The sequence below is a fragment of the Hyperolius riggenbachi genome, chromosome 1 (genome assembly GCF_040937935.1).
Source record: "Hyperolius riggenbachi isolate aHypRig1 chromosome 1, aHypRig1.pri, whole genome shotgun sequence".
NCBI classification, from domain to species: domain Eukaryota; kingdom Metazoa; phylum Chordata; class Amphibia; order Anura; family Hyperoliidae; genus Hyperolius; species Hyperolius riggenbachi.
Window position 1 is genome coordinate 414,053,023 of NC_090646.1, and position 21,263 is coordinate 414,074,285.

Sequence of the window (21,263 nt, forward strand, 5' to 3'; positions counted from 1 at the left end):
AAGGGAGAAAGGTCAGGCGAGCAAAGGTTCAGCAACAGAGAAGGCGGCAACAGTACAGAAACAGAAGGGTGATTCAGAGTCGTTTAAACAGGCAGGGTCGGCAACTTGAATCAGATAGGCAGAAGTACAAAAGCGTTTAGAGTAAAGAGTAGTCAGGGATAGCCAAAGTCAAAACACAGGTAAATATACAATGCAATCCTAATCTAAGGTGTGACGTCCTTGGTGACAGCACCTGGGAAACTGAGCTAAGGTCTGAGCGCTAACACAGAGTGTATTCACGACAGCAGACAGTGAGCAAATTACATCTGTGGGCTTAAATGCAGAAGCCCTGTTCCAGCAGCCCGCCCAGGGGCTGGAACTGAAGTCAGCATGTGATTGGCTGGCTGAGGTCACCTGATCGCCAGATCAGCTGACCCGTCTTCTTAAGAGATAAATATCCTGCCGCCTCGCGTGCGTGCGCCTGACCCTCTGCCTCTGAACATCAGAGAGGCCAGGTCCCCGGTCAGCACACGCCCGCGCACCGAACTCCGCCAGCTGAATTGCGGGACCCGCCACCATACTGTCAGCCACGGCGGTGACCGCCCTGCTCTGCGCCGGCGGCTCCGCTATTCCTCACAGAAATACAGCAAATTTTACCTCAGACAAAAAAAAAAAACCATTAAATGTTCCCCCCACTGGGTGCTGATGGGGTGGGATGGAGTTGCTGAGTGGAGTGGGAGTGCTGCCGGAAGTATAACAAAAGATGTGCACTAAACTCTGCACAAAGGCCATCCTGACTTGTTGCTCTGCCTCTTTGCACCTCATTTACCCCAGTGGCTCCGCCCCTTCGGCCATAGCTCCGCCCCCTCACCATCCGTGCAGCAAAAAAAATGCCTCTGCCAGGTAATCACCCCTTCAGCAGTGACATACAGGTGTGGCCCGCACACCCCCCCCTCCCCCTTGTGATTCCAGTGAACCCACGTGACACCCAATGCCCACCCATTTCCAGCACCTAGTACAGGCATGGCACCAAGTATTCACACCCAGTACCTGCACCCAGCATCCACATGACACCCAGTACACGCACCCAGATCTCACATGGCCCTGAGTACTTGCAATCAACACCCACTGAAAACTTGATACCCACCCATAACCAGAACCCACATTACACCCTGTACCCACACCGAGAACCAACATGGCAAACAGCATCTGCATTCAGCACCCACATGACAACCAGTATCCCCCCCCCCCGACAGAAAAGAAGGGGGGGGGAAGCGTGCAGCCACCGGTGACAGGTCCGACTGACTTCACACCATTGAATGGGGTGGCTGGGTAGTGGAATGGTTAAGGGCTCTGCCTCTAACATGGGAGACCAGGGTTCAAATCTCGGCTCTGCCTGTTCAGTAAGGCAGCACCTATTCAGCAGGAGACCTTAGGCAAGTCTCCCTAACACTGCTACTGCCTATAGAGCGCGTCCTAGTGGCTGCAGCTCTGGCGCTTTGAGTCTGCCAGGAGAAAAGCGCTATATCAGTGTTTGTCTTTGTCTTTTGAATGCAGCCAGCGCTTCTGTGACTGAATGTATGTGTCAAGCGGAGGGGCTCAGGGGGATGGTTTGGGACAGTTTGAGAGCGGGGGGGTGACGGTCACGTCACTAAGGGAAGGTCCCCCACCACTTGTAGGTACTACTGTGCATTTTTTGGGGGGTGAGGCCTATTTTTAAATTTGTACACCCCCCACTTAAGGACCCTCTGCACAGTCCTGCTTTGGGCTGTGTGCTGAGCTGAGTCCCCTGCTCCAAAATCTCTACACTAATGATTGTGTTTCCAACCACCATAGTAACATCATTGTTAAGTTTGCTGATGATACTACAGTGGTGGGGCTCATATGATGGGGGGTGACACTGCTTACATGGATGAGGTGGCGTGGCTGGAGAATGTGGTGTAGAGACAACAATCTACTTCTAAACATAGCAAACACCAAGGAGCCTATTATAGATTTTAGAAAGAAAGCTGGCAACATTCAGCCACTTATTATTAAAGTGAATGTTTACCAATTTAAAAATAAAAAAGTCAGATACTCACCTAAGGAGAGGGAAGGCTCGGTCCTAATGAGCCTTCCCTCTCCTCTCCCGGTGCCCGGTCCCGCGCAGCATCCCCCGTAGCAGTATTCGACCAGTTCGGTCAAATACTGCCACTTCCGCAGACGAAGGGAGCTTTCGGAAGCCTTTGGGAGCACTCGGGCTCCCGAAGACGGGCCGCTCCATACTACGCATGCGCGAGAGGGCCTATGACGCACTCGCGCGTACGTAGTATGGAGCGGCCCATCTTCGGAAGCCCGAGTGCTCCCGAAGACCTCCGAAGTCCCTGCGGCTGACGCGAACGGGGGAGCCAGCGCAGCACCGAGGGCACTGGGAGAGGAGAGGGAAGGCTCATTAGGACCGAGCCTTCCCTCTCCTTAGGTGAGTATCTGACTTTTTTATTTTTAAATTGGTAACAATTGGCTTTAATGGGAATTGTTTGGAGAGGGTCTCAGACTTCTGCTTTTTGGAAGTTGCCGAAGGACCTAAACCTGGGGTTAACATATTGCTGAGATAGTGATGAAGGCACCACAGAGACTCCACTTTTTAAAGTTTGCTCAGGAAAAACAACATCCCTGAGAAACTGTTGGTGTCTTTTTACCACTGTACCAATAGAGAGTGTTTGGTATACTGTCTCTGTGCGTGGTTTTCCTGTTGCAAAGTAGCACAGAAAAAGGAGCTCCATAGGGTCATCAAGGTCACCCAGCTGGTTGTCCGCTCCTTCCACTTGAAGAAGAATTATACACTTACTATTGTATTAGGAACAGTAAGAAAATATTACAAGACCTCTCACATCCAGGACATGTGTTGTTTGAATGTCTGCCTTCTGGCCAAGACACATATTTTCAGGAATAGTTTTTACCCCCTATCACTATGTTCAAGGGAACATGAAGTGAGAGATTTATGGAGGCTACGCATTTATTGCCTTTTAAACAATACCAGTTGCCTGGCAGTCCCGCTGATCCTCTGCCTCTAATACTTTTAGCCATAGACCCCTCAACAAGCATATGGAGATCAGATGCTTCTGAAATAAATCTGACAAGATTAACTGCATGATTGTTTTATTCAGACACTACTGCAGCCCCCAAAAAATAAGCAGGAATACAACTGGTAGTGTTTAAAAGAAAAGAAATATGGCAGCCTCCATGTCCCTCTTACTTCAGGTTCCCTTTAAATGCTGCTCAGTGGTAAATTTGATGTGGACACACAGCCTCAGAGAATGCACCGCCTGGCGTGAAACGGCTGTCAGGCTATTTATCGGTGCCCGTACCCACTGTTCACCTTGACTCATCCCCGGACATCACAGTATGCTTTTTGTTGCATTGCCATAAACATTGCACAAATGCTGTATATGTCAGCTTGCTTCAGCCTACTGTAGCCAATAAACCGCATATTACTATTGCAGCAATGCCAGGTTGCATCAGTCTATTTTTGTTTATAAATTTGATGTAGTGTATTATATTGGCTAATGGGTGAGTGCAATACAATGTATATATAGGGGTTGGACAAAATAATGATAACACCTTGAAAATCAACAAAATATATTTTAATATGGTGTAGGTCCACCTTTTGCGGCAATTACAGCCTCAATTCTCCGAGTTATTGATTCATACAAATTGTGAATTGTTTCCAAAGGAATTTTAGCCCATTCTTCAGTTAAAACACCCTCCAGTTCTTTTAGAGAAGATGGCGGCGGAAATCGACTTCTTACTTGAATCTCTAGAAACAACCATAAATGCTCAATAATGTTGAGGTTTGGGGATTGTGGTGGCCAGATGAGATGCTCAACTTCATTAGAATGTTCCTCGTGCCATTCTTTAACAATTCTAGCTGTTTGGATTGGGGAATTATCATCTTGAAAGATGGCATTCCCTTCCGGAAACCGTTCTTGAACCATAGGATGAACTTGGTCGCCCAAAATTCCTAAATAGTCTCGGCTGTTAATTATTCCATGAAGGGAAATCATTGGCCCGGCGGATTTCCAAGAAATAGCACCCCAGATCATCACAGAACCCCCACCATGTTTTACGGTTGGGAGAATGCAGACTGGATGAAATGTTTCTTTCTACTGTCTCCAAACGTACACTCGGACCGGAGGTCGGAAATAAGGTAAACGATGATTCGTCAGAGAAAATTTTTCCACTGCTCGAGGGACCAATTCTGGTGGTTTCTACACCACTCTAAACGCTTTGAAACATTTGGTCTTTGAGAGCAGAGGTTTTCTAATTGCAGTTCTTCTGTGGAATCCAGATTTGTGCAGCTCACGACGAACAGTTTTTGTGGAAACTGCGTTCTGTAGGTGTTCATTCAGCTCTGCAGTGATTTTAGGAGCCGTAGTCTTGCGAGCTTTTCTAACAATTCGATTTAGAGTCCGACGGTCTCTCTCAGACAACTTTGATTTTCGGCCACAACTGTGCTTCGCAGAGGATGTTTTTCCTTCTCTTTCAAAGGCAGTCATTACTTTTGAGACAGTACCTCTTGAAATGCTAAGCATTCGGGCAGTTTCTGTTACAGTAGCGCCTGCCATACGAGCGCCAACAATTTGGCCTCTTTAAAGGGGCACTATGGCGAAAAATTTTAAATACGTGCAAACGTATACAAATAAGAAGTACATTTTTTCCAGAGTAAAATGAGCCATAAATTACTCTCCTCCTATGTTGCGGTCACTTACAGTAGATAGTAGAAATCTGACAGAAGTGACAGGTTTTGGACTAGTCCATCTCTTCATAGGTGATTCTCGGCAAGGCTTTTATTCTTTATAAAGATATTCCCTAAAAAGGATTTAAACAATGATGCTGGCCAGCTTTCCCTGCTCGCTATACAGTTTTTTGGCAGTTGGACAGAGCAACCGCCATTCACTAAGTGCTTTTCAAAAGCACTTAGTGAATGGCAGTTGCTCTGTCCAACTGCCAAAAAACTGTATAGCGAGCAGGGAAAGCTGGCCAGCATCATTGTTTAAATCCTTTTTAGGGAATATCTTTATAAAGAATAAAAGCCTTGCTGAGAATCACCTATGAAGAGATGGACTAGTCCAAAACCTGTCACTTCTGTCAGATTTGTACTACCTACTGTAAGTGACAGCAACATAGAAGAAAAGTAATTTACGGCTCATCTTACTCTGGAAAAAAATGTACTTATTATTGGTTTATGTTTGCGCATATTTTAAATTTTACAATTTTTCGCCATAGTGCCCCTTTAAAAGTCTGAGCGATCTGCCATTTTTATAAATTATAACCAACTTTTGTTTAAAGGGACTCAGAGCTCAAAATAAAAATGAAATTGGGACTCGCCTTGGGCTTTCTGCAGCCCAGTGTAGGTCGGGAGGTCCCATGACGGCGTTCTGGCTCTTCTCCTAGGCCCCCCCTCAGAAATGGCTGTGTGATTATTTGCTCAGCTGCCTGTGCAGGCAGCCAGCCTTTTGACCATTGTGTAGGTTTGCACGCTGCAGGACTCTGGAAAGAAGAGCTTCTGTCAGTTTTGCAGCTTGTGCTTGCAGAGGAATTTGCATACGTTGTCATGCAAATTGCCTGGCCACATTCATTGGAGGCGTGTACTATAAGTACTATGTCTTTCCCACAATGCTTGGCTGTTCATAAGGATTTCGTCCTATGTAACACTCCTGGTGGGGTGTCAGCCTTGCTCTCTGTTTGAACATCAGCTTAGAGTAATTCCTAAATCTGCGCTAGGCAGATTTCCCTAGTGCTGTTAGGATTGTATTATCTGTATTGCCTGTTCTGTCTTGTCTTGCCTGTTTGCCACTGTCCTGTCCCTATGGTGGTTGACAGGAAATGGTTCTGATCTCTGTTCTTGGAGTATAGCTGGTGCAGCGGTTGCTACCAGCTATCTCTTCTGTTCTGTCTCTTGGGATCGCGCTAGCTACTTTTCGCTAGCGCTGGGGATCCTTCTGTTCTGTCTTCTGGGATCACGCTAGCTACTTTTCGCTAGCGCTGGGGATCCTTCTGTTCTGTCTCCTTCGATCGCGCTAGCTACTTTTCGCTAGCGCTGGGGATCCTTCTGTTCTGTCTCCTGGGATCGCGCTAGCTACTTTTCGCTAGCGCTGGGGATCCTTCTGTTCTGTCTTCTGGGATCGCGCTGGCCACTTTTCGCTGGTGCTGGGGATCCTTCTGTTCTGCTACTCTGTACTTGGATCGCGCTAGCCACTTTTCGCTAGTGCTGTGGATCCTATCTCTCGCTTGTCCCTGTTTTCGTGTGTCTGTCTGCTACGCTTGCTGGAGGCTCGGTGAGGTAACCGTTAAGCAAGCGCTCGCGTCCTCTGTTTCATGTTTGTCTGTTAATGGTTAGTTAGGCGTGCTTGTCTCTATTGTGCTTATCACGTGGAGACCGCGCATAACCACGTGCACTGTTGCGAATGAGTGCGGTGTTCGCGGTTAGCTAGCATTTGTTGTTTTCCGTATCTCCTCATTGTATTATTTGCTGTGCCTTTGCTAACCTCGTATTCTGTTCTGATCTGCCTTGTGTCTTGTCTGGCGATCGCACCTCTCGCGATCGCGTTCCTATTTCATATCTGCTGTTGTGTGTGTGCGGTTGCGGGGTGGCGACTGGATTGGAACACACACACATACAACCTGTCCCTTTGCTCATTCTCATTCGCAATCGCCTCTCTTGCGATTGCGTTCTGCGTTTTGTACAATTCCTGTCTGGCATTTGTGGAGGTACAGAGGATTGGTTCCTCTGCACTCCCCAGCGCCATCTGCCGACAGGAATTTTCCCTCTACGGGTGCGTAGCACCTTTTGCTGGGTTCCTGCAAATTATACGCTTGTGGAGGATTTCCGCCGTGTCAGCGCACGCGTTGTGCGCTGATCACGGGGAAAGTTCCACAATCGTTACAGTATGAACAGCCCAACCCAAAACCCCAGTGTAGACGGAAATTCCGATTTGTACGATTTTGTCGAGTTTGGGTCCTGTGTCTTTAAGAGCTTTAAAAGGTTTAATTCAGAGACCAAGGCGGAATTTCTTTCTGAATGTGTGAGGTTTTGCCTGAATCCCACCTTTCAGATTTCTGATCCGTCCACGTCGGCTCTTCTGTTTGCCTATGTGCTCTTAAAAGACGATTTGTTCACCTGGGCATATAATCTGTTAAAAATCAATTCTTGGAATGGTAATCTGTATCAGTTGCTTGCAGAGATATTCTCTCACTGGTTTAAACTGCCTGGCTTACCACCTGCTCTGATTGAGTGTGTAGCTGCTGATAAGTCAGCTGATCTTTCCCTTCCATGCAAAACCTTTCAGTATGACAATCAGTTCAATGTGTCTGTTGCCACTTCAGGTTTTAAACAGCAGACATGCAAAGTGGCGAAAAAGAGAAAAACTAAAAAACGCAAGCATCGGAATAAAACACTCCCTATTGATGTTTGTAATGATGTTGTTCCGTCTCCGGCTTTTTTGCCCCAATCCAAAGCTTATGTGGATCCTGCTATAGGTAGGATCGCACACTACATTAAAGCAGTTAAAAAATCTGTTCTTGTTCCTGAACTCCACCCCTATGGAGATTATTTGGATACTGGCCTGTTTGAACCCCCATTTGCTTCCTGGGATATTGGGGCCTTGCTGGAAGAATTCGATTTTGATTGGAAAGCCTTTTGCGATTTTTACATCGCAAAAAGCGAAAATGTCTTGAATGCTTGTCTCGATTCGATGTACCTTCTGATTGATTCCGATGAATGTGACAAGGATGATGTGGATCTGGTGATCTATGTATGGCAAACGATTTTGGATGAGTTGCACACACACCAACCAATTGATTCCAATAAAGAGACATCGTTGTCGGATGATTGTTCCTGCCTTTCTGGGGTAAAGCATGAGAGTCTTGACTTTGTGCAATCTGAAATGAATGAGTATGCCACTGTGGTTGATTCCTGTGTGAATCCTGAAGGATTCTCTCCTGACAGTGTGCAGTTTGAATCTGTGCGATCTGATGCCTGTTTCTCGGATGTTCCTGCAGATTGTGATCGGCATGAGGCTGCCGGTTTCCTCAAGGATGTGTGGGATCCTTTGTCATTTAGAAACAGATCTTTGAGATCTTCCGTCTGTGACCCTGCTATGGGGAAAATTTCTCGACTATGCAGCGTCAAAAGTAAAATTATTATGCCTAATAAAGTTTATCCTGTTGATGTCGCCATTTCTTCTGCAAATGAGTCTCTGTCTCACCCTGTTCACACCTGTAAGGGCCCGTTGCCTGGGGACAGTTGCTCCAGCGTTTCGGTCCTAGATGCCTTGCAGTCTGCTCCGCAGATCGCGGAGGTTTGCGCTATAGAAGCGTCAGTTTCACAACCTAAAGTGAATTTTGATTCGCAGGTTTTGCGTTCTGATTCCTCGGATTCGACATTGTTAGCCGAATCTAAGAGTGAGACAGCGCTTCGGTTTTGCGAATCTGATGCTGAATCCTCTTTGCCTTATTCAGAGACGCTTTCTCTGAACCTGCCCTGTACCATGAATAACAATATGATGTCCAATCACACTGACATTTGTGAGTCCCTTTCTTGCTCTGAGGGAAGTTTTGACTCTCCACCCTGTACTCTGGATGAGTCAACATTGCCTTGTACAATATCTCCTGCCCTGCCCCTAGAGGCTCGTCTAGGTATTGCTGCTATTTTTACTTGTTTTTCTGCAGTTTTGGAGTTACAAGCTAGTTTGACTGCCACACAGAATTCTGGGTACAGTGAGAATGAAGTTAGGGAGTCAGTGTGTGTTCCAGTAAATATACCTGTACATTCCCCTCATGATGATGAGATCCAGTCTCAGGTTATGGTGGAACCATCCCTGGGACATCTGCCCTGTCCACAAAATAAAGTTCCAGTTTTGCCCTGTAACATGGATAGTTCAGAATCCTTCCTAGAAAACTTGAAAAATGATGTTCCTGAGGTCTTGTTTGATGTTCTGGAGGTCTCCGAGTTCCTCCCAAAGGGTGCAGAACTTGTAGGAGATGTCTCCTGTCCCCCAAGTCCTTCTGAGGTGTTGCCCTCTTCCGTAGGCATTGCTGCCTTGCTGGCTACCTTTTCAGCTCTGGTGGAGCTTCAGTCATGTGTAGTCAATGATGATATTGCAGTCACAGAAATTTCCGAATTTAAATCCGAGTCTTCTTTTGAAAGTCCAGTGCTTGAGACCATTGCTCGTGATGATTCTCTGCCCAGTCCTGGTTTTGGTTTCCTCGTGCCGGACTCTGAGGTTGGCAGTTCCCCGACATGTCCTGAGGTTTCTCCTGTGCTGGTGTACCCCAGTGTGCTCTGTGACCCAGAAAGCCCAAGTGTGCCTCGGTTACCAGCGTACTCAGATGCTTCCTCGGTGGAGACATGCTCTGATTTAGCCTGCCTGCTTGCATGCCCAGAAGTGGTCCCTGAAAGTCTTGATCTTGATGGGTGTCCTCGTAATTCTGAATCCGGAATTGTCATTGGTTCCATGGGGGTTCTTGGTAATTCTCCATGTGAGCCTGGTGATTGTTCTGCCCTCTTGGGATCTCTGTGGAGCTTCAAAAGGTTCTGGGAGATTCCGGGAGAAATTTTGCTTGGTCCCCTGGATAAGATCAACGGTGGCTTTTGTGTTGTAAGGGACACTTCGAACAGGTATTGTGGCAGGTTTGGTATTTTCGGACGCTCTTTGGAAGGTGGTGGGTATTGTCTGGAGGGTGTCGATGGCTTCTTCTCTGGCAGTCACAGCCCTGATGGGTGTTATACTGAGACTGGTAGTACTGATGGGCATGTTTCGGTGGGTTCTGTTTCCGATGAGGTCGGTTTCGGGTGGACTGACTCTGGAATTGGACCTTGTCGGGCTACCCCGACCTTCATGAGTCTTCAGTTTGAGTCTGTTGCTAATAGCAGTTTTGAGGGTCGTCTGGAATTCGACCCTGGAGGGGGGGGGGGTACTGTGATGATTTGCTCAGCTGCCTGTGCAGGCAGCCAGCCTTTTGACCATTGTGTAGGTTTGCATGCTGCAGGACTCTGGAAAGAAGAGCTTCTGTCAGTTTTGCAGCTTGTGCTTGCAGAGGAATTTGCATACGTTGTCATGCAAATTGCCTGGCCACATTCATTGGAGGCGTGTACTATAAGTACTATGTCTTTCCCACAATGCTTGGCTGTTCATAAGGATTTCGTCCTATGTAACACTCCTGATGGGGTGTCAGCCTTGCTCTCTGTTTGAACATCAGCTTAGAGTAATTCCTAAATCTGCGCTAGGCAGATTTCCCTAGTGCTGTTAGGATTGTATTATCTGTATTGCCTGTTCTGTCTTGTCTTGCCTGTTTGCCATTGTCCTGTCCCTATGGTGGTTGACAGGAAATGGTTCTGATCTCTGTTCTTGGAGTATAGCTGGTGCAGCGGTTGCTACCAGCTATCTCTTCTGTTCTGTCTCCTGGGATCGCGCTAGCTACTTTTCGCTAGCGCTGGGGATCCTTCTGTTCTGTCTTCTGGGATCGCGCTAGCTACTTTTCGCTAGCGCTGGGGATCCTTCTGTTCTGTCTCCTGGGATCGCGCTAGCTACTTTTCGCTAGCGCTGGGGATCCTTCTGTTCTGTCTCCTGGGATCGCGCTAGCTACTTTTCGCTAGCGCTGGGGATCCTTCTGTTCTGTCTTCTGGGATCGCGCTGGCCACTTTTCGCTGGCGCTGGGGATCCTTCTGTTCTGCTACTCTGTACTTGGATCGCGCTAGCCACTTTTCGCTAGTGCTGTGGATCCTATCTCTCGCTTGTCCCTGTTTTCGTGTGTCTGTCTGCTACGCTTGCTGGAGGCTCGGTGAGGTAACCGTTAAGCAAGCGCTCGCGTCCTCTGTTTCATGTTTGTCTGTTAATGGTTAGTTAGGCGTGCTTGTCTCTATTGTGCTTATCACGTGGAGGCCGCGCATAACCGCGTGCACTGTTGCGAATGAGTGCGGTGTTCGCGGTTAGCTAGCATTTGTTATTTTCCGTATCTCCTCATTGTATTATTTGCTGTGCCTTTGCTAACCTCGTATTCTGTTCTGATCTGCCTTGTGTCTTGTCTGGCGATCGCACCTCTCGCGATCGCGTTCCTATTTCATATCTGCTGTTGTGTGTGTGCGGTTGCGGGGTGGCGACTGGATTGGCACACACACATACAACCTGTCCCTTTGCTCATTCTCATTCGCAATCGCCTCTCTTGCGATTGCGTTCTGCGTTTTGTACAATTCCTGTCTGGCATTTGTGGAGGTACAGAGGATTGATTCCTCTGCACTCCCCAGCGCCATCTGCCGACAGGAATTTTCCCTCTACGGGTGCGTAGCACCTTTTGCTGGGTTCCTGCAAATTATACGCTTGTGGAGGATTTCCGCCGTGTCAGCGCACGCGTTGTGCGCTGATCACGGGGAAAGTTCCACAATCGTTACAGGCTGCCCGGCGGCTCCCGGCAGCTCCCCGTGACACTGGGACCAAGTACTGTCACGCCGGCCGCTGTGATGACGTGAGGCGGCCGGCGTGGTGACGTCAGACGTGACGTATACGGAAGGAGCCCGACATTCGGTCCCAGTGTTGCAGGGAGCCGCCGGGCAGCCATTTCTGAGGGAAGGCCTAGGAGAAGAGTCAGGATGCCGTCGTGGGACCTCCAGTAAAAAACTATTATTTTAATTAAACATATCAAATAAAAAAAATTAAACAAAAGAAATGTACATATGTCAAGTTTTGATTGCTTAAAACATGTTCAAAGATTATGATGCCAAAATGTTAGGCGTTTCCATTATTTTGTCCAACCCCTGTTTGTCGTCTTTATTTTTATTTTTTCTTGTTTATTTTGTACAGGAAAATTGCAAAAGTACAATGTTCATTGTTCAATGACAAAGATTTTGATTCTTTCAGATCCTATCCACATACAAAAAAGGCCTGTGATTACATTAATCTCAGAATATTAGAAAAAACAAACTAATTTAGCTGATGGAAATAAAAAGAAAAATATCCTTCTTAATTTCCCAAGTAATGTATTAAAGGGACACTATGGCGAACAATTGTAAAATGTAAAATATGTGCATAGACAAATAAGAAGTACGTTTTTTCCAGAGTAAAATTAGCCATACATTACTTTTCTCCTATGTTGTTGTCACTTACAGTATGTAGTAGAAATCTGACAGAAGCAACAGGTTTTCGACTAGTCCATCTCTTCATAGGGGATTCTCTGTAAAGCTTTTATGCTTTATAAAGATATTCCCTAAAAAGGATTTAAACGATGATGCTGGCCAGCTTCCCTGCTCGCTACGCAGTTTTTTAGCAGTTGGACAAAGCAATTGCCATTCACTAAGTGCTTTTGAAAATAAATAAAACACTGAGAATCCCCCATGAAGAGATGGACTAGTCCAAAACCTGTTGCTTCTGTCAGATTTCTACTACCTACTGTAAGTGACAGCAACATAGGAGAAAAGTAATGTATGGCTCATTTTACTCTGGAAAAAAACGTACTTCTTATTAGTATCTGTGACGTCACGATGTCGATGAAGTCATTTCGTTCATCACCATGGCGACGGGGAAGCCCTGCAGGAAATCCCGTTCAGAACGGGATTTCCTGATGGTTATGATCACCGGCGGCAATCAGAAGAGGTAGGGGGATGCCGCAAGGGGGGGGGGGGGAATCATGTAGCTAGCGCTAGGCTAGCTACATGAAAAAAATTTAGGTTAAAAAAACCCTCCCGCGACCGTGCACCACATATAATCAGAACGGCAGAGAGGTTAATAGACAAAAGAACATATATACAATAATGCTTCCAATATTAAAGGATTAGCACCCTTAGTGTAACCTCATCAGGGGCTGATGAGTCCCTGATGAGTCATTGGATGACGAAACCGGTAGGGTGGAGCCAAGGACACACACGCCAAGCCGATAGTGAGGAAAGGTGCTGCGGGATGCTGCAATTCACCCGGCTCAGAGATGGAGAAATTAATGCTGTTATGTTTTTTCATGTACGGGCATTACTGGTTTTAATAACTTTTAATTAAATTGTGGTTTTACACATGTTTTGCCTTGTCTGAGTTCCCTAGATCAATCTTAAAGGGGTTCTGTAGGGAGAACCTGAGGATAAAAACCGCCACTTACCTGGGGCTTCTATCTGCCCCATGTAGCAGTAATGTCCCACGCCGTCTTCCTCCGATCCGTCGTTCCCCGCCGCCGGCACTGGGCAATTATTCGTCTAACATAGCCGAATAATGCGCGTTGCCGTTCACGTCATCAGAAGCTTACTGCGCATGCCGGCCGCGCAGCAGCAGTTGGACGGCGTGCCGCGCTAGACCGGGGGGAATGGCGGGTCGGAGGAGGACGGCGTGGGACATTACTGCTACAGGGGGCTGATAGAAGCCCCAGGTAAAGTGGCGGTTTTTATCTTCAACAACCCCCCACAGAACCCCTTTAAGTATTGACTCTGGTGATAACACTGAATGAAGTATAATCAGTGAAGCTGCTGAGAAGCTGCATTAAGTTTTGCTTTCTGGTGAGCAGGAACGATTTGGGGGGGGGGGGGGGGGGAGAGTGCCTGATTTAGGAGGTGGTGGGCCTACCTCCTCTTGTCTTCTACACGGCCCTGAAGGTGAATGAGTTTACACTAAGGGTGTGTAATGGATGGCGGAGACACCGCCGCGCGGTCTGACAGTGGGTTGACTGATTCCGCGTGCAGACCGGCGGTTTCTCCGCAGCAGCATGCGTCTGGTTTGTCTGAGCCTAGTAGTGCACACAGATGGAGAGCTGCGCGCGCGCTAACAGGCAGACCCTTTATGCCAATAGGAGAGCGATCAGCTGATCCCAGCGCAGTAGGTGATTGGTTGAATGGGACTGGGCGGCGTTGAGGAGCGCTCTGCTATATATACTTCTCGCCTGTCAGTGGCTGGTTGTCTGCCGTTGCGAATGCTTATGTGTTAGCACTCAGACCATAGTCAGATCCCTCAGTGTGTTAGAACCAGGTGGACCTGGGAATTCACACTTAGCCAGATTACTGTGTTATTACTGTGTTATACTTTAGACCAGTTCCAGTGTGTTGAGACCACGGACCTCACACCCAGGATTAGGGATACTGTGTCATTGCTGTTTTATTCTTTAGACCAGTTCCAGGGTGTTGAGACCACAGACCTCACACCCAAGATTAGGGAACTGTGTCATTGCTGTGTTATTCTTTAGATCAGTTCCTGAGTGTTGAGACCACGGACCTCACACTCTAGATTAGGCCTCTGCTTGATATCTGTTATGACCTATTGCTCTCTTGACTCTTCTCCTGCTCTCTGATTCGGTACCTTTGCATATCTGATTACCTGTTGCCAACCCTGCCTGTCCCTGGTTACCGAATCAGCCTTCTGCCTCTGTACCTTATCTGCTCGTGTGTTGCCGACCCGGCCTGACCGACCCTTCTACCTGTGACACCCCCCCGGTGGGGTTTCCAGTAGCTGCAGGGACTCCCTGTCTCTCAGAGGGACCTCTCTGCAATCCAGTCAGGGACTCTACCTCATAGGAGTCCTTTGACTGCAGTAGAGTCTGACTCCCAGCTGTTCAGGGAATCACTGGCTCTCTGTCTATCTCCAACCCTAACTATTAGATACTCATTATACGGTCTAGGATCACCTGCTCCTCAGGTGGTCCAGGTTCATTTACTGTTGCACCAAACACTTACACTTTATCAGGTGTCCAGAGGTTAGCTACACTTGGATTATTGGTAATTCTGCAGATCATCAATAATCAGGTATATATCTGTATTCTTGGTGATACTGCAGATCACCAATAATCAGATTCTCTCTGTGTGCTGACACCGATCGTTACAGGGTGCTAATCCTTTAATATTGGAAGCAGTATTGCACTATATGTTCTTTTGTCTATGAAGGTGTATATTTGGATGACTGGAGGGATCTGATTGGAGGAGCCCCGAAGTTGAGCACAACTGTCATAGGATTGAACAAAAGATGGATAGTTCACTGATGCTGAACCCTAATTTGTCTCAAGGGAACACCCCTCTAGGTATAAGTAATTATGAAATAAAATTGGCCTGCCTCTTTTTTTGGGAACTAGTTGCAATGGAAAGACATTGGGAATCGTTCCCCAAAAAAGACCTGGGCCAATTTTACTTAAAGGAGCACTTTCGCCCATAGGACTCAAAGCGCAATACAAGAGGGGCGGAGAAACGCTGCCCATCTCACCTATGGCTTGCTGTGCGGATTGCACTTTGGTGCGAATCTGAACAGCACGCTGCAGCTTTATACAGCACACAGCTGTGTATGTAAACAAGGATCAGTTCTGTGAGCCAGCAGCTGCGGATCCAGCTAAAGAGGGAAGCTCTGCTGCAGTGGATCTGGTGTCACCCCCCTCTAATCGTAACATGGTGACACCCTGGTGCGCATCGCACTCCACGCACCTGGGTTACAACGCTAGTGGCTCTGATAGGGGAAGTTGACAGGAGAATATGATTAGGGTAGACAGGTCGTCAAAGATTTTTCTTTGTAACTTACTAGTTCTTTGGAACTTACTAGTTAAGGAAAAAGTTTGTTCCCATAATAACACTGTAATATTTAAGGATGTGTAGAGTAAAAATCCTGATGGTATTCTGCATGCTGAGTTCTTCCCATCTGGTTAAGTACCTAACGGCCGTGTCACGCTAATGGGCGTGACCATGGTGGCAGCCCCAGGACCACCTAACGCCAATTGGTGTCAAGTCCTGGAGCTGCAGTGTGGCAGGGAACACGTGTGCGCATGCGCAAATCGTTCCCTGCTGTTTCACGGAGCTCCGTGATCAGCCTGCTAGCTGCGATCGCGGCTAGCAGGCAGTTTTCTGCTGAAAGGGAAAGTAATTCCCCTTTGTTTACCTCTGTACAGCGCTGCGATCTCCTGCAGCGCTGTACGTCTATCACTCGGCTGTCCCCCAGATTGGCTGGCAGATGGAGCCCTCTCATAGGCTGATGCCTATGAGAGGCGGGGATAAGTGCCTATCACCTCCCTATGGCGAGTAAGCTAGCACAGGAGGGAGGGAAGGAGAGAGAGGAAGGAGGGAGGTAAAAACCTCCCCTTTCTAATAAATAATAAAAATTGCAGCAGCAATCAGATACCTCCGGCGGACACTAAAAGGAGGTAAAGTTTGTGTGCTGAGTTGCAGGGCTGTGCAGCACCCTGACCAAGCTGCACAGCCCTGTATTGTAAAAAATAGCCTGGTCTTTAGGGGAGTGTAAGCCTATGGGCGTCAAGTGGTTAAAGTAAAACAGCTGCTTTAACTTTTTTGAACAATGTGAAGTTGTATCGGAAATAAAAATGTGTTAGGCCCCTTATCTACCGCAGGGACATCAAAAGTGCATTGCCCCCAGCGATTACATATGTTTTCCAAGAAGCAGCTGTTCGAACTTCTGACTACCTGATCACATGACAGCACAGTGCTGTCACTGTTTAGCCCCGACACCTCCCATTACCCTAATAAGGTCAGGTTCTGCAGTATAATGTCACATTATGACAGCAAACATTTTAAAGTGGTCAGAAGCTCCTTCATTGGACATTTCTTGTAGAACAGCTTGTCAGATCAGCAGTCTAGAATCTTCCCAGAGTTTCATTGTCAATTTTAGTCATAAAAGCTATACATTGATTTTTCCTTAGGTAAGATTAGTATTGCATGTTGTAAAAATCTATTTTTTATATCTGAGGACCAGTCGCTTTATTTCTTATTGTGAATATAAACTGTTATCTGGTATGGTCCACGTTTATATCATAGCTCACAACTGTCCCTCTTTTGGAGCAACAGTACCCCTTTGGGAGCCCTGTCCCTCTTTCCTCCTCATTTGTCCCTGTTTCTATGTAAATATATATATTTCTCTACTAAAAATGTGTTTGGTTGACTCTAAACTTTATTCTAATCCTTTAAATTGATATATTACTAATTTTAAATTGTTAATATGAAGGAAAATGAACCAGGATAGAAAGGACCAGTGTTGTTTAAATTATAAAACAACATATTTTTCTTATGAGATCTTTATGGTATGCGTGACTAGGGGAGTGATGGGGCGTGATCAGGGGTGTGACAGGGGCGTGGTTTAAGTGTCCCTCTCTCATCTCAAAAAGTTGGGAGGTAGGTTTATATTGCACTGGTAAATCATTTTCTCATTTACATTGACAGGAAGAAAGTGTAACAGCCACAGATGTCGTAGCCAGTACCAATGAAGCAATAGCAAGTGTACAAAGCACTTCAGGTAACCAAATATCCATAATATTAGAATGTATTGGTGCAGGTGTGTGACAAGATCCTGACCTGTGCAGTTTATTAGTCATGCAACAAAGTGCAATTTCAGGGCTCCGTGAAGCTGGCCCCCCTACAATCAGCACAAATAAAAATTCTATCATGATTGATTAGTGCTATGTTGTGCCCATTTGTGCTGCAACAAATAAGATTTGTGCTGCTTTCATTTTGAAGATAATAGTACTTATTTCCAAAACAATACCACCACACAACCTACAGGCATGAAACTGGCATGGGTGGGTAGTGCTGTGCAGGTGCTTATTTGTGCTGCAAAAATCATCTTTCTATCAGAGCTGCTCAAATCCGGAACCGGGAGACATCCAAATACTTGCTATCCGGATATCTCCCAGTAAACCTGTGCGGGGTGCGTCAATCTTACCTGTCTGACGTCTTCTTCGTCCATCCCTACCTAACCAGCCCCAAATTGTATAATCATGTATATTGTACCATTTGCCTTGTAAACTTTCTCCTTTGTTATTATTATTGATTGTATTTGTAAAGTGCTAAAGTATTATGCAGCGCTGGACAATAAATAGGGATACATACAATGTTAACAAGGGGTGTCAAACAGAGCTGTAACTCACAGTTGTACAACATAGTACAGGGCTATATACACAAATTGGGTATTAGATCATTGGTGGCGGGGGGGTGGGAGCAGGGGGAAGCCTGCCATAGGTTTACAATTTAAAGAAGGGGAAGGGAGGGACATACTAGGTAAGGATTGTATAACCTTTTTTTTTACTTTTTATCTGCCATCCTTTGTACCGCTATACAGTATTTATTGTCCAGTACTGTGTAATATGTTGGAGCTTTATAAAATACAATAAATAATAATAGGTTGCAGCTGACAGTATAAGTCATAAAAATACTGGTAATGGACCAGGTCAGTGGATGGATTTAGTGTTTCAACAGAGTTCAGCCATGATAAATATATATAAATAAATATAAATTCAGCCATAAATACCTTACAGAATTTACTAGGACAACCTATATTCTTGTAGATTGCTTTATATTGTAAGCCTTTCCCCCTGTAACACATTCCAAACCGCAACTACAGTATGTATTGATCCGAGACAAGTCTATGCACTTTGAGTCCTGTGGGAGAAAGCGCTTTACACATCTTTTTGTCTTTGTTGTTGTAATTTAGCCATTCATGAAAAAGTTCTCATGGATTAGCCTAATCTGAATTATGTTACTTTTTAACTGTAGAAATTCCCTGCTGCTCCAATGCAGAAAGCATAGCTGCAGATGAAACCAGTGAGCATCAAACTATGGAAAGTGATCCAATAAATGTGCCTCAGCGAAAGAGATCTCATAGTGATCCAGTCATCCGCGATATTCCTCCAAGAGGTAATGTCATGTAGTGTGATGTAATGGTATGTAATAGTCACTTGATGTTGATGTGTAGCTACAACTCACTGAACAAAGGGGGAAGCTTTAACCAGCTTTTAGGCTCCTTTTACACTATATCTGTTGTGATGCGCATACTGAAAATGTAGATCGCTCACATTGCAGCACCCAGTCCATAGACTTTATGCTTGCACCACATGCATCACATGGTTATGTTCTGCAGGCAATGCGATGTTCTGTCGGGACTCGTTGCACCACACCAGAAAACTATCAGTGGGAAAAGCCCCATTGAAATATAATTGCACTGTGTTTCAATATGATTATATTGTTGCGATGCAAGTCAATGGACATAGGGGTATATTCACTAGACTACAGTAAGCAGAGTAACATGCATACAGTCTTACTGCATAATGAGTATAGCGCATTGTAATAGTGTAACGATTGGTGTCAGCAACACAGATATTCTGATTATTGGTAATCTGCAGTATCACCAATAATACATATGCTATACCTGATTATGTGTGATCTGCAGAATCACCAATAATGCTAGTATAGCCAGACACAGGACAACCAATGTGGGATAGTGTTTTGGTGCAACAGTAATGAGAAGAAGAGATCTCCCGAGGAGCGGGAGATTCAGACAATACTGCAGCCAAGGATCCCCTGAGGAGCAGGGGATTCAGACTGTACTGCAGCCAAGGATCCCCTGAGGAGCAGGGGATTCAGACTGTACAGCAGCCAGTGGACACCTGAGGAGCAGGGACCACTGACTGTGCTGCAAGGATGATCACCTGAGGAGCAGGTGATTAAGACTATACTGCAGCTAGCAGACACTTGAGGAGCAAGTGTTACAGACAGTGCTGCAAGGGCTGATCACCTAAGGAGTAGGTGACAGCTACTACAGATTCCTCACCAATGGCAAGTCCCACTAGTGAGGACAGGAAAGTCAGACAAGCAGAGTAGGCAACGTACAGACAGATAAAGTACAAAGACAGAAGGCTGATTCAATGTTAAGTTCAGGCAGAGTCGGCAACAGTAATCAGATAGGCAGAGCAACAGAATCAGCAAACAGGAGAGTGGTCAAGGAAGTAGAAGGTCATAACAGATAATCAATAACAATATAGCAATCCTAGTCTAGGTGTGACGTCCTTGATTTCAACACCTGGGATCTAGTCTAAGGTCTAATACACAGATAATACAATGCAATTAGTACTTTAAGCTATCAACAGAATCTGTGTGGATCCCCAGCTCCAGCTGGTTCTAGCACACTGTGGGATCTGACTAGGGTCTGAGCGCTAACACGTTAGCATTTGCAACAGCAGACACGGGGCAACTGACAGACTAGTACTATATATACCTGGATGCCCCGCAGCGCCGCCCCTATCACTTAGCTAATCCAAAGTACCGTACCGTTGTTCCGTACCAAAGTTCCGTTGGAGTCAGCTGACTAGGCAGATCAGCTGACTCCCCTTCGATTTGTATAAAGGTCCTGTCGCCTGGCGTAGCCCTCAATCTATGTGCAATAGGAGGACCAGGCAAAGTAGCAGCATGTAACTGCGCGGCAGAGGCCGCCGGCTGATACGCGGAGATAGCCGCCATACCGCTTGCCTCTGCGGCGGTATCTCCGCTATCCTTTACAAATAGGTTATATGAAAAGCATTACTAGCTACTCATTGTTCGGTAAGACAACGCTTATTATTCTGCTTATACCCCATAGTGTGAAAGTAACCTAAAGAAGAGATTATTCATAACTTATTACAACATGCACTATGCCGCTAACACTTCTTATAATGTACAGTGTATTGTTATACTGACTCATTGTGACCAATATGAATTTGGACTAACGGCAGACATACTGTACCGAGTATAAGCTCGATGGTAGAAATGACGGATATTTCTGTGATCTAAAATTAACTGGAAAATATTTCCAGTTTTGCCACTTAGCAACATTGACCACATTTCAGTAGCAATAAGAAAAATGGAACTGTATTCTCTTTGATAAATGCCTTTGTTGTTGAAAAACCACAGCTACAAATATCTCGTATCAATAATAGTACCGTAGATTTATTGCATAGATTGAAAGCAATGGTTACAGCTATTAGAAAATGAAAATGTAAAAAAACAAAACATTAGATACTGTTACTTACTGAATGCCCAGCATCATGTAGTCCGCAGTCTGGTGGCTGTGATGGGACAGGTAGTGGCTTAATGTTCTTTTTCCCTCTCCACCAGACCCGGAATAGCCCATCCTGTTAAAGGGAACCTAAACTGAGAAGGATATGAATTTTTCCTTTTAAAATAATACCAGTTGCCTGGCAGTCCTGCTGATCCTGTTTCTAATACTTTTAGCCACAGCCCCTGAACAAGCATGCAGATCAGGTGCTCTGACTGAAGTCAGACTGGATTTGCTACATGCTTGTTTCAGGTGTGTAATTCTGCTACTTCTGCAGCCAAAGAGATCAGCAGGACTGACAAGCAATTTGCATTGGTTAAAAGGAAACATCCATATCCCTCTCAGTTAAGGTTCCCTTTAAGCTTCACAAAAATGGCGATGTGCATCTGTAGCACTGCAGGTCTATCCAGTGATGCAATTTAGAGAAACTACATTTTAAAATCGGTTTATAAAGCACGACTTTATGTTGGCTACAGTACACACAAAGTG

General features: G+C 45.9%; 1 protein-coding gene across 2 annotated transcripts in view; it reads left to right on the forward strand.

Annotated features, from left to right (window-relative positions):
- ENTREP1 (endosomal transmembrane epsin interactor 1) overlaps positions 1 to 21,263 on the forward strand; it is a 110,106-nt gene that overhangs the window by 82,536 nt on the left and 6,307 nt on the right. For both annotated transcript variants that reach the window (XM_068236208.1, XM_068236198.1), the window contains 2 exons: positions 17,132 to 17,204; positions 18,461 to 18,601. In XM_068236208.1, coding sequence (XP_068092309.1) covers positions 17,132 to 17,204; positions 18,461 to 18,601 — 214 coding nt within the window. The remainder of the gene's footprint in view (positions 1 to 17,131; positions 17,205 to 18,460; positions 18,602 to 21,263) is intronic.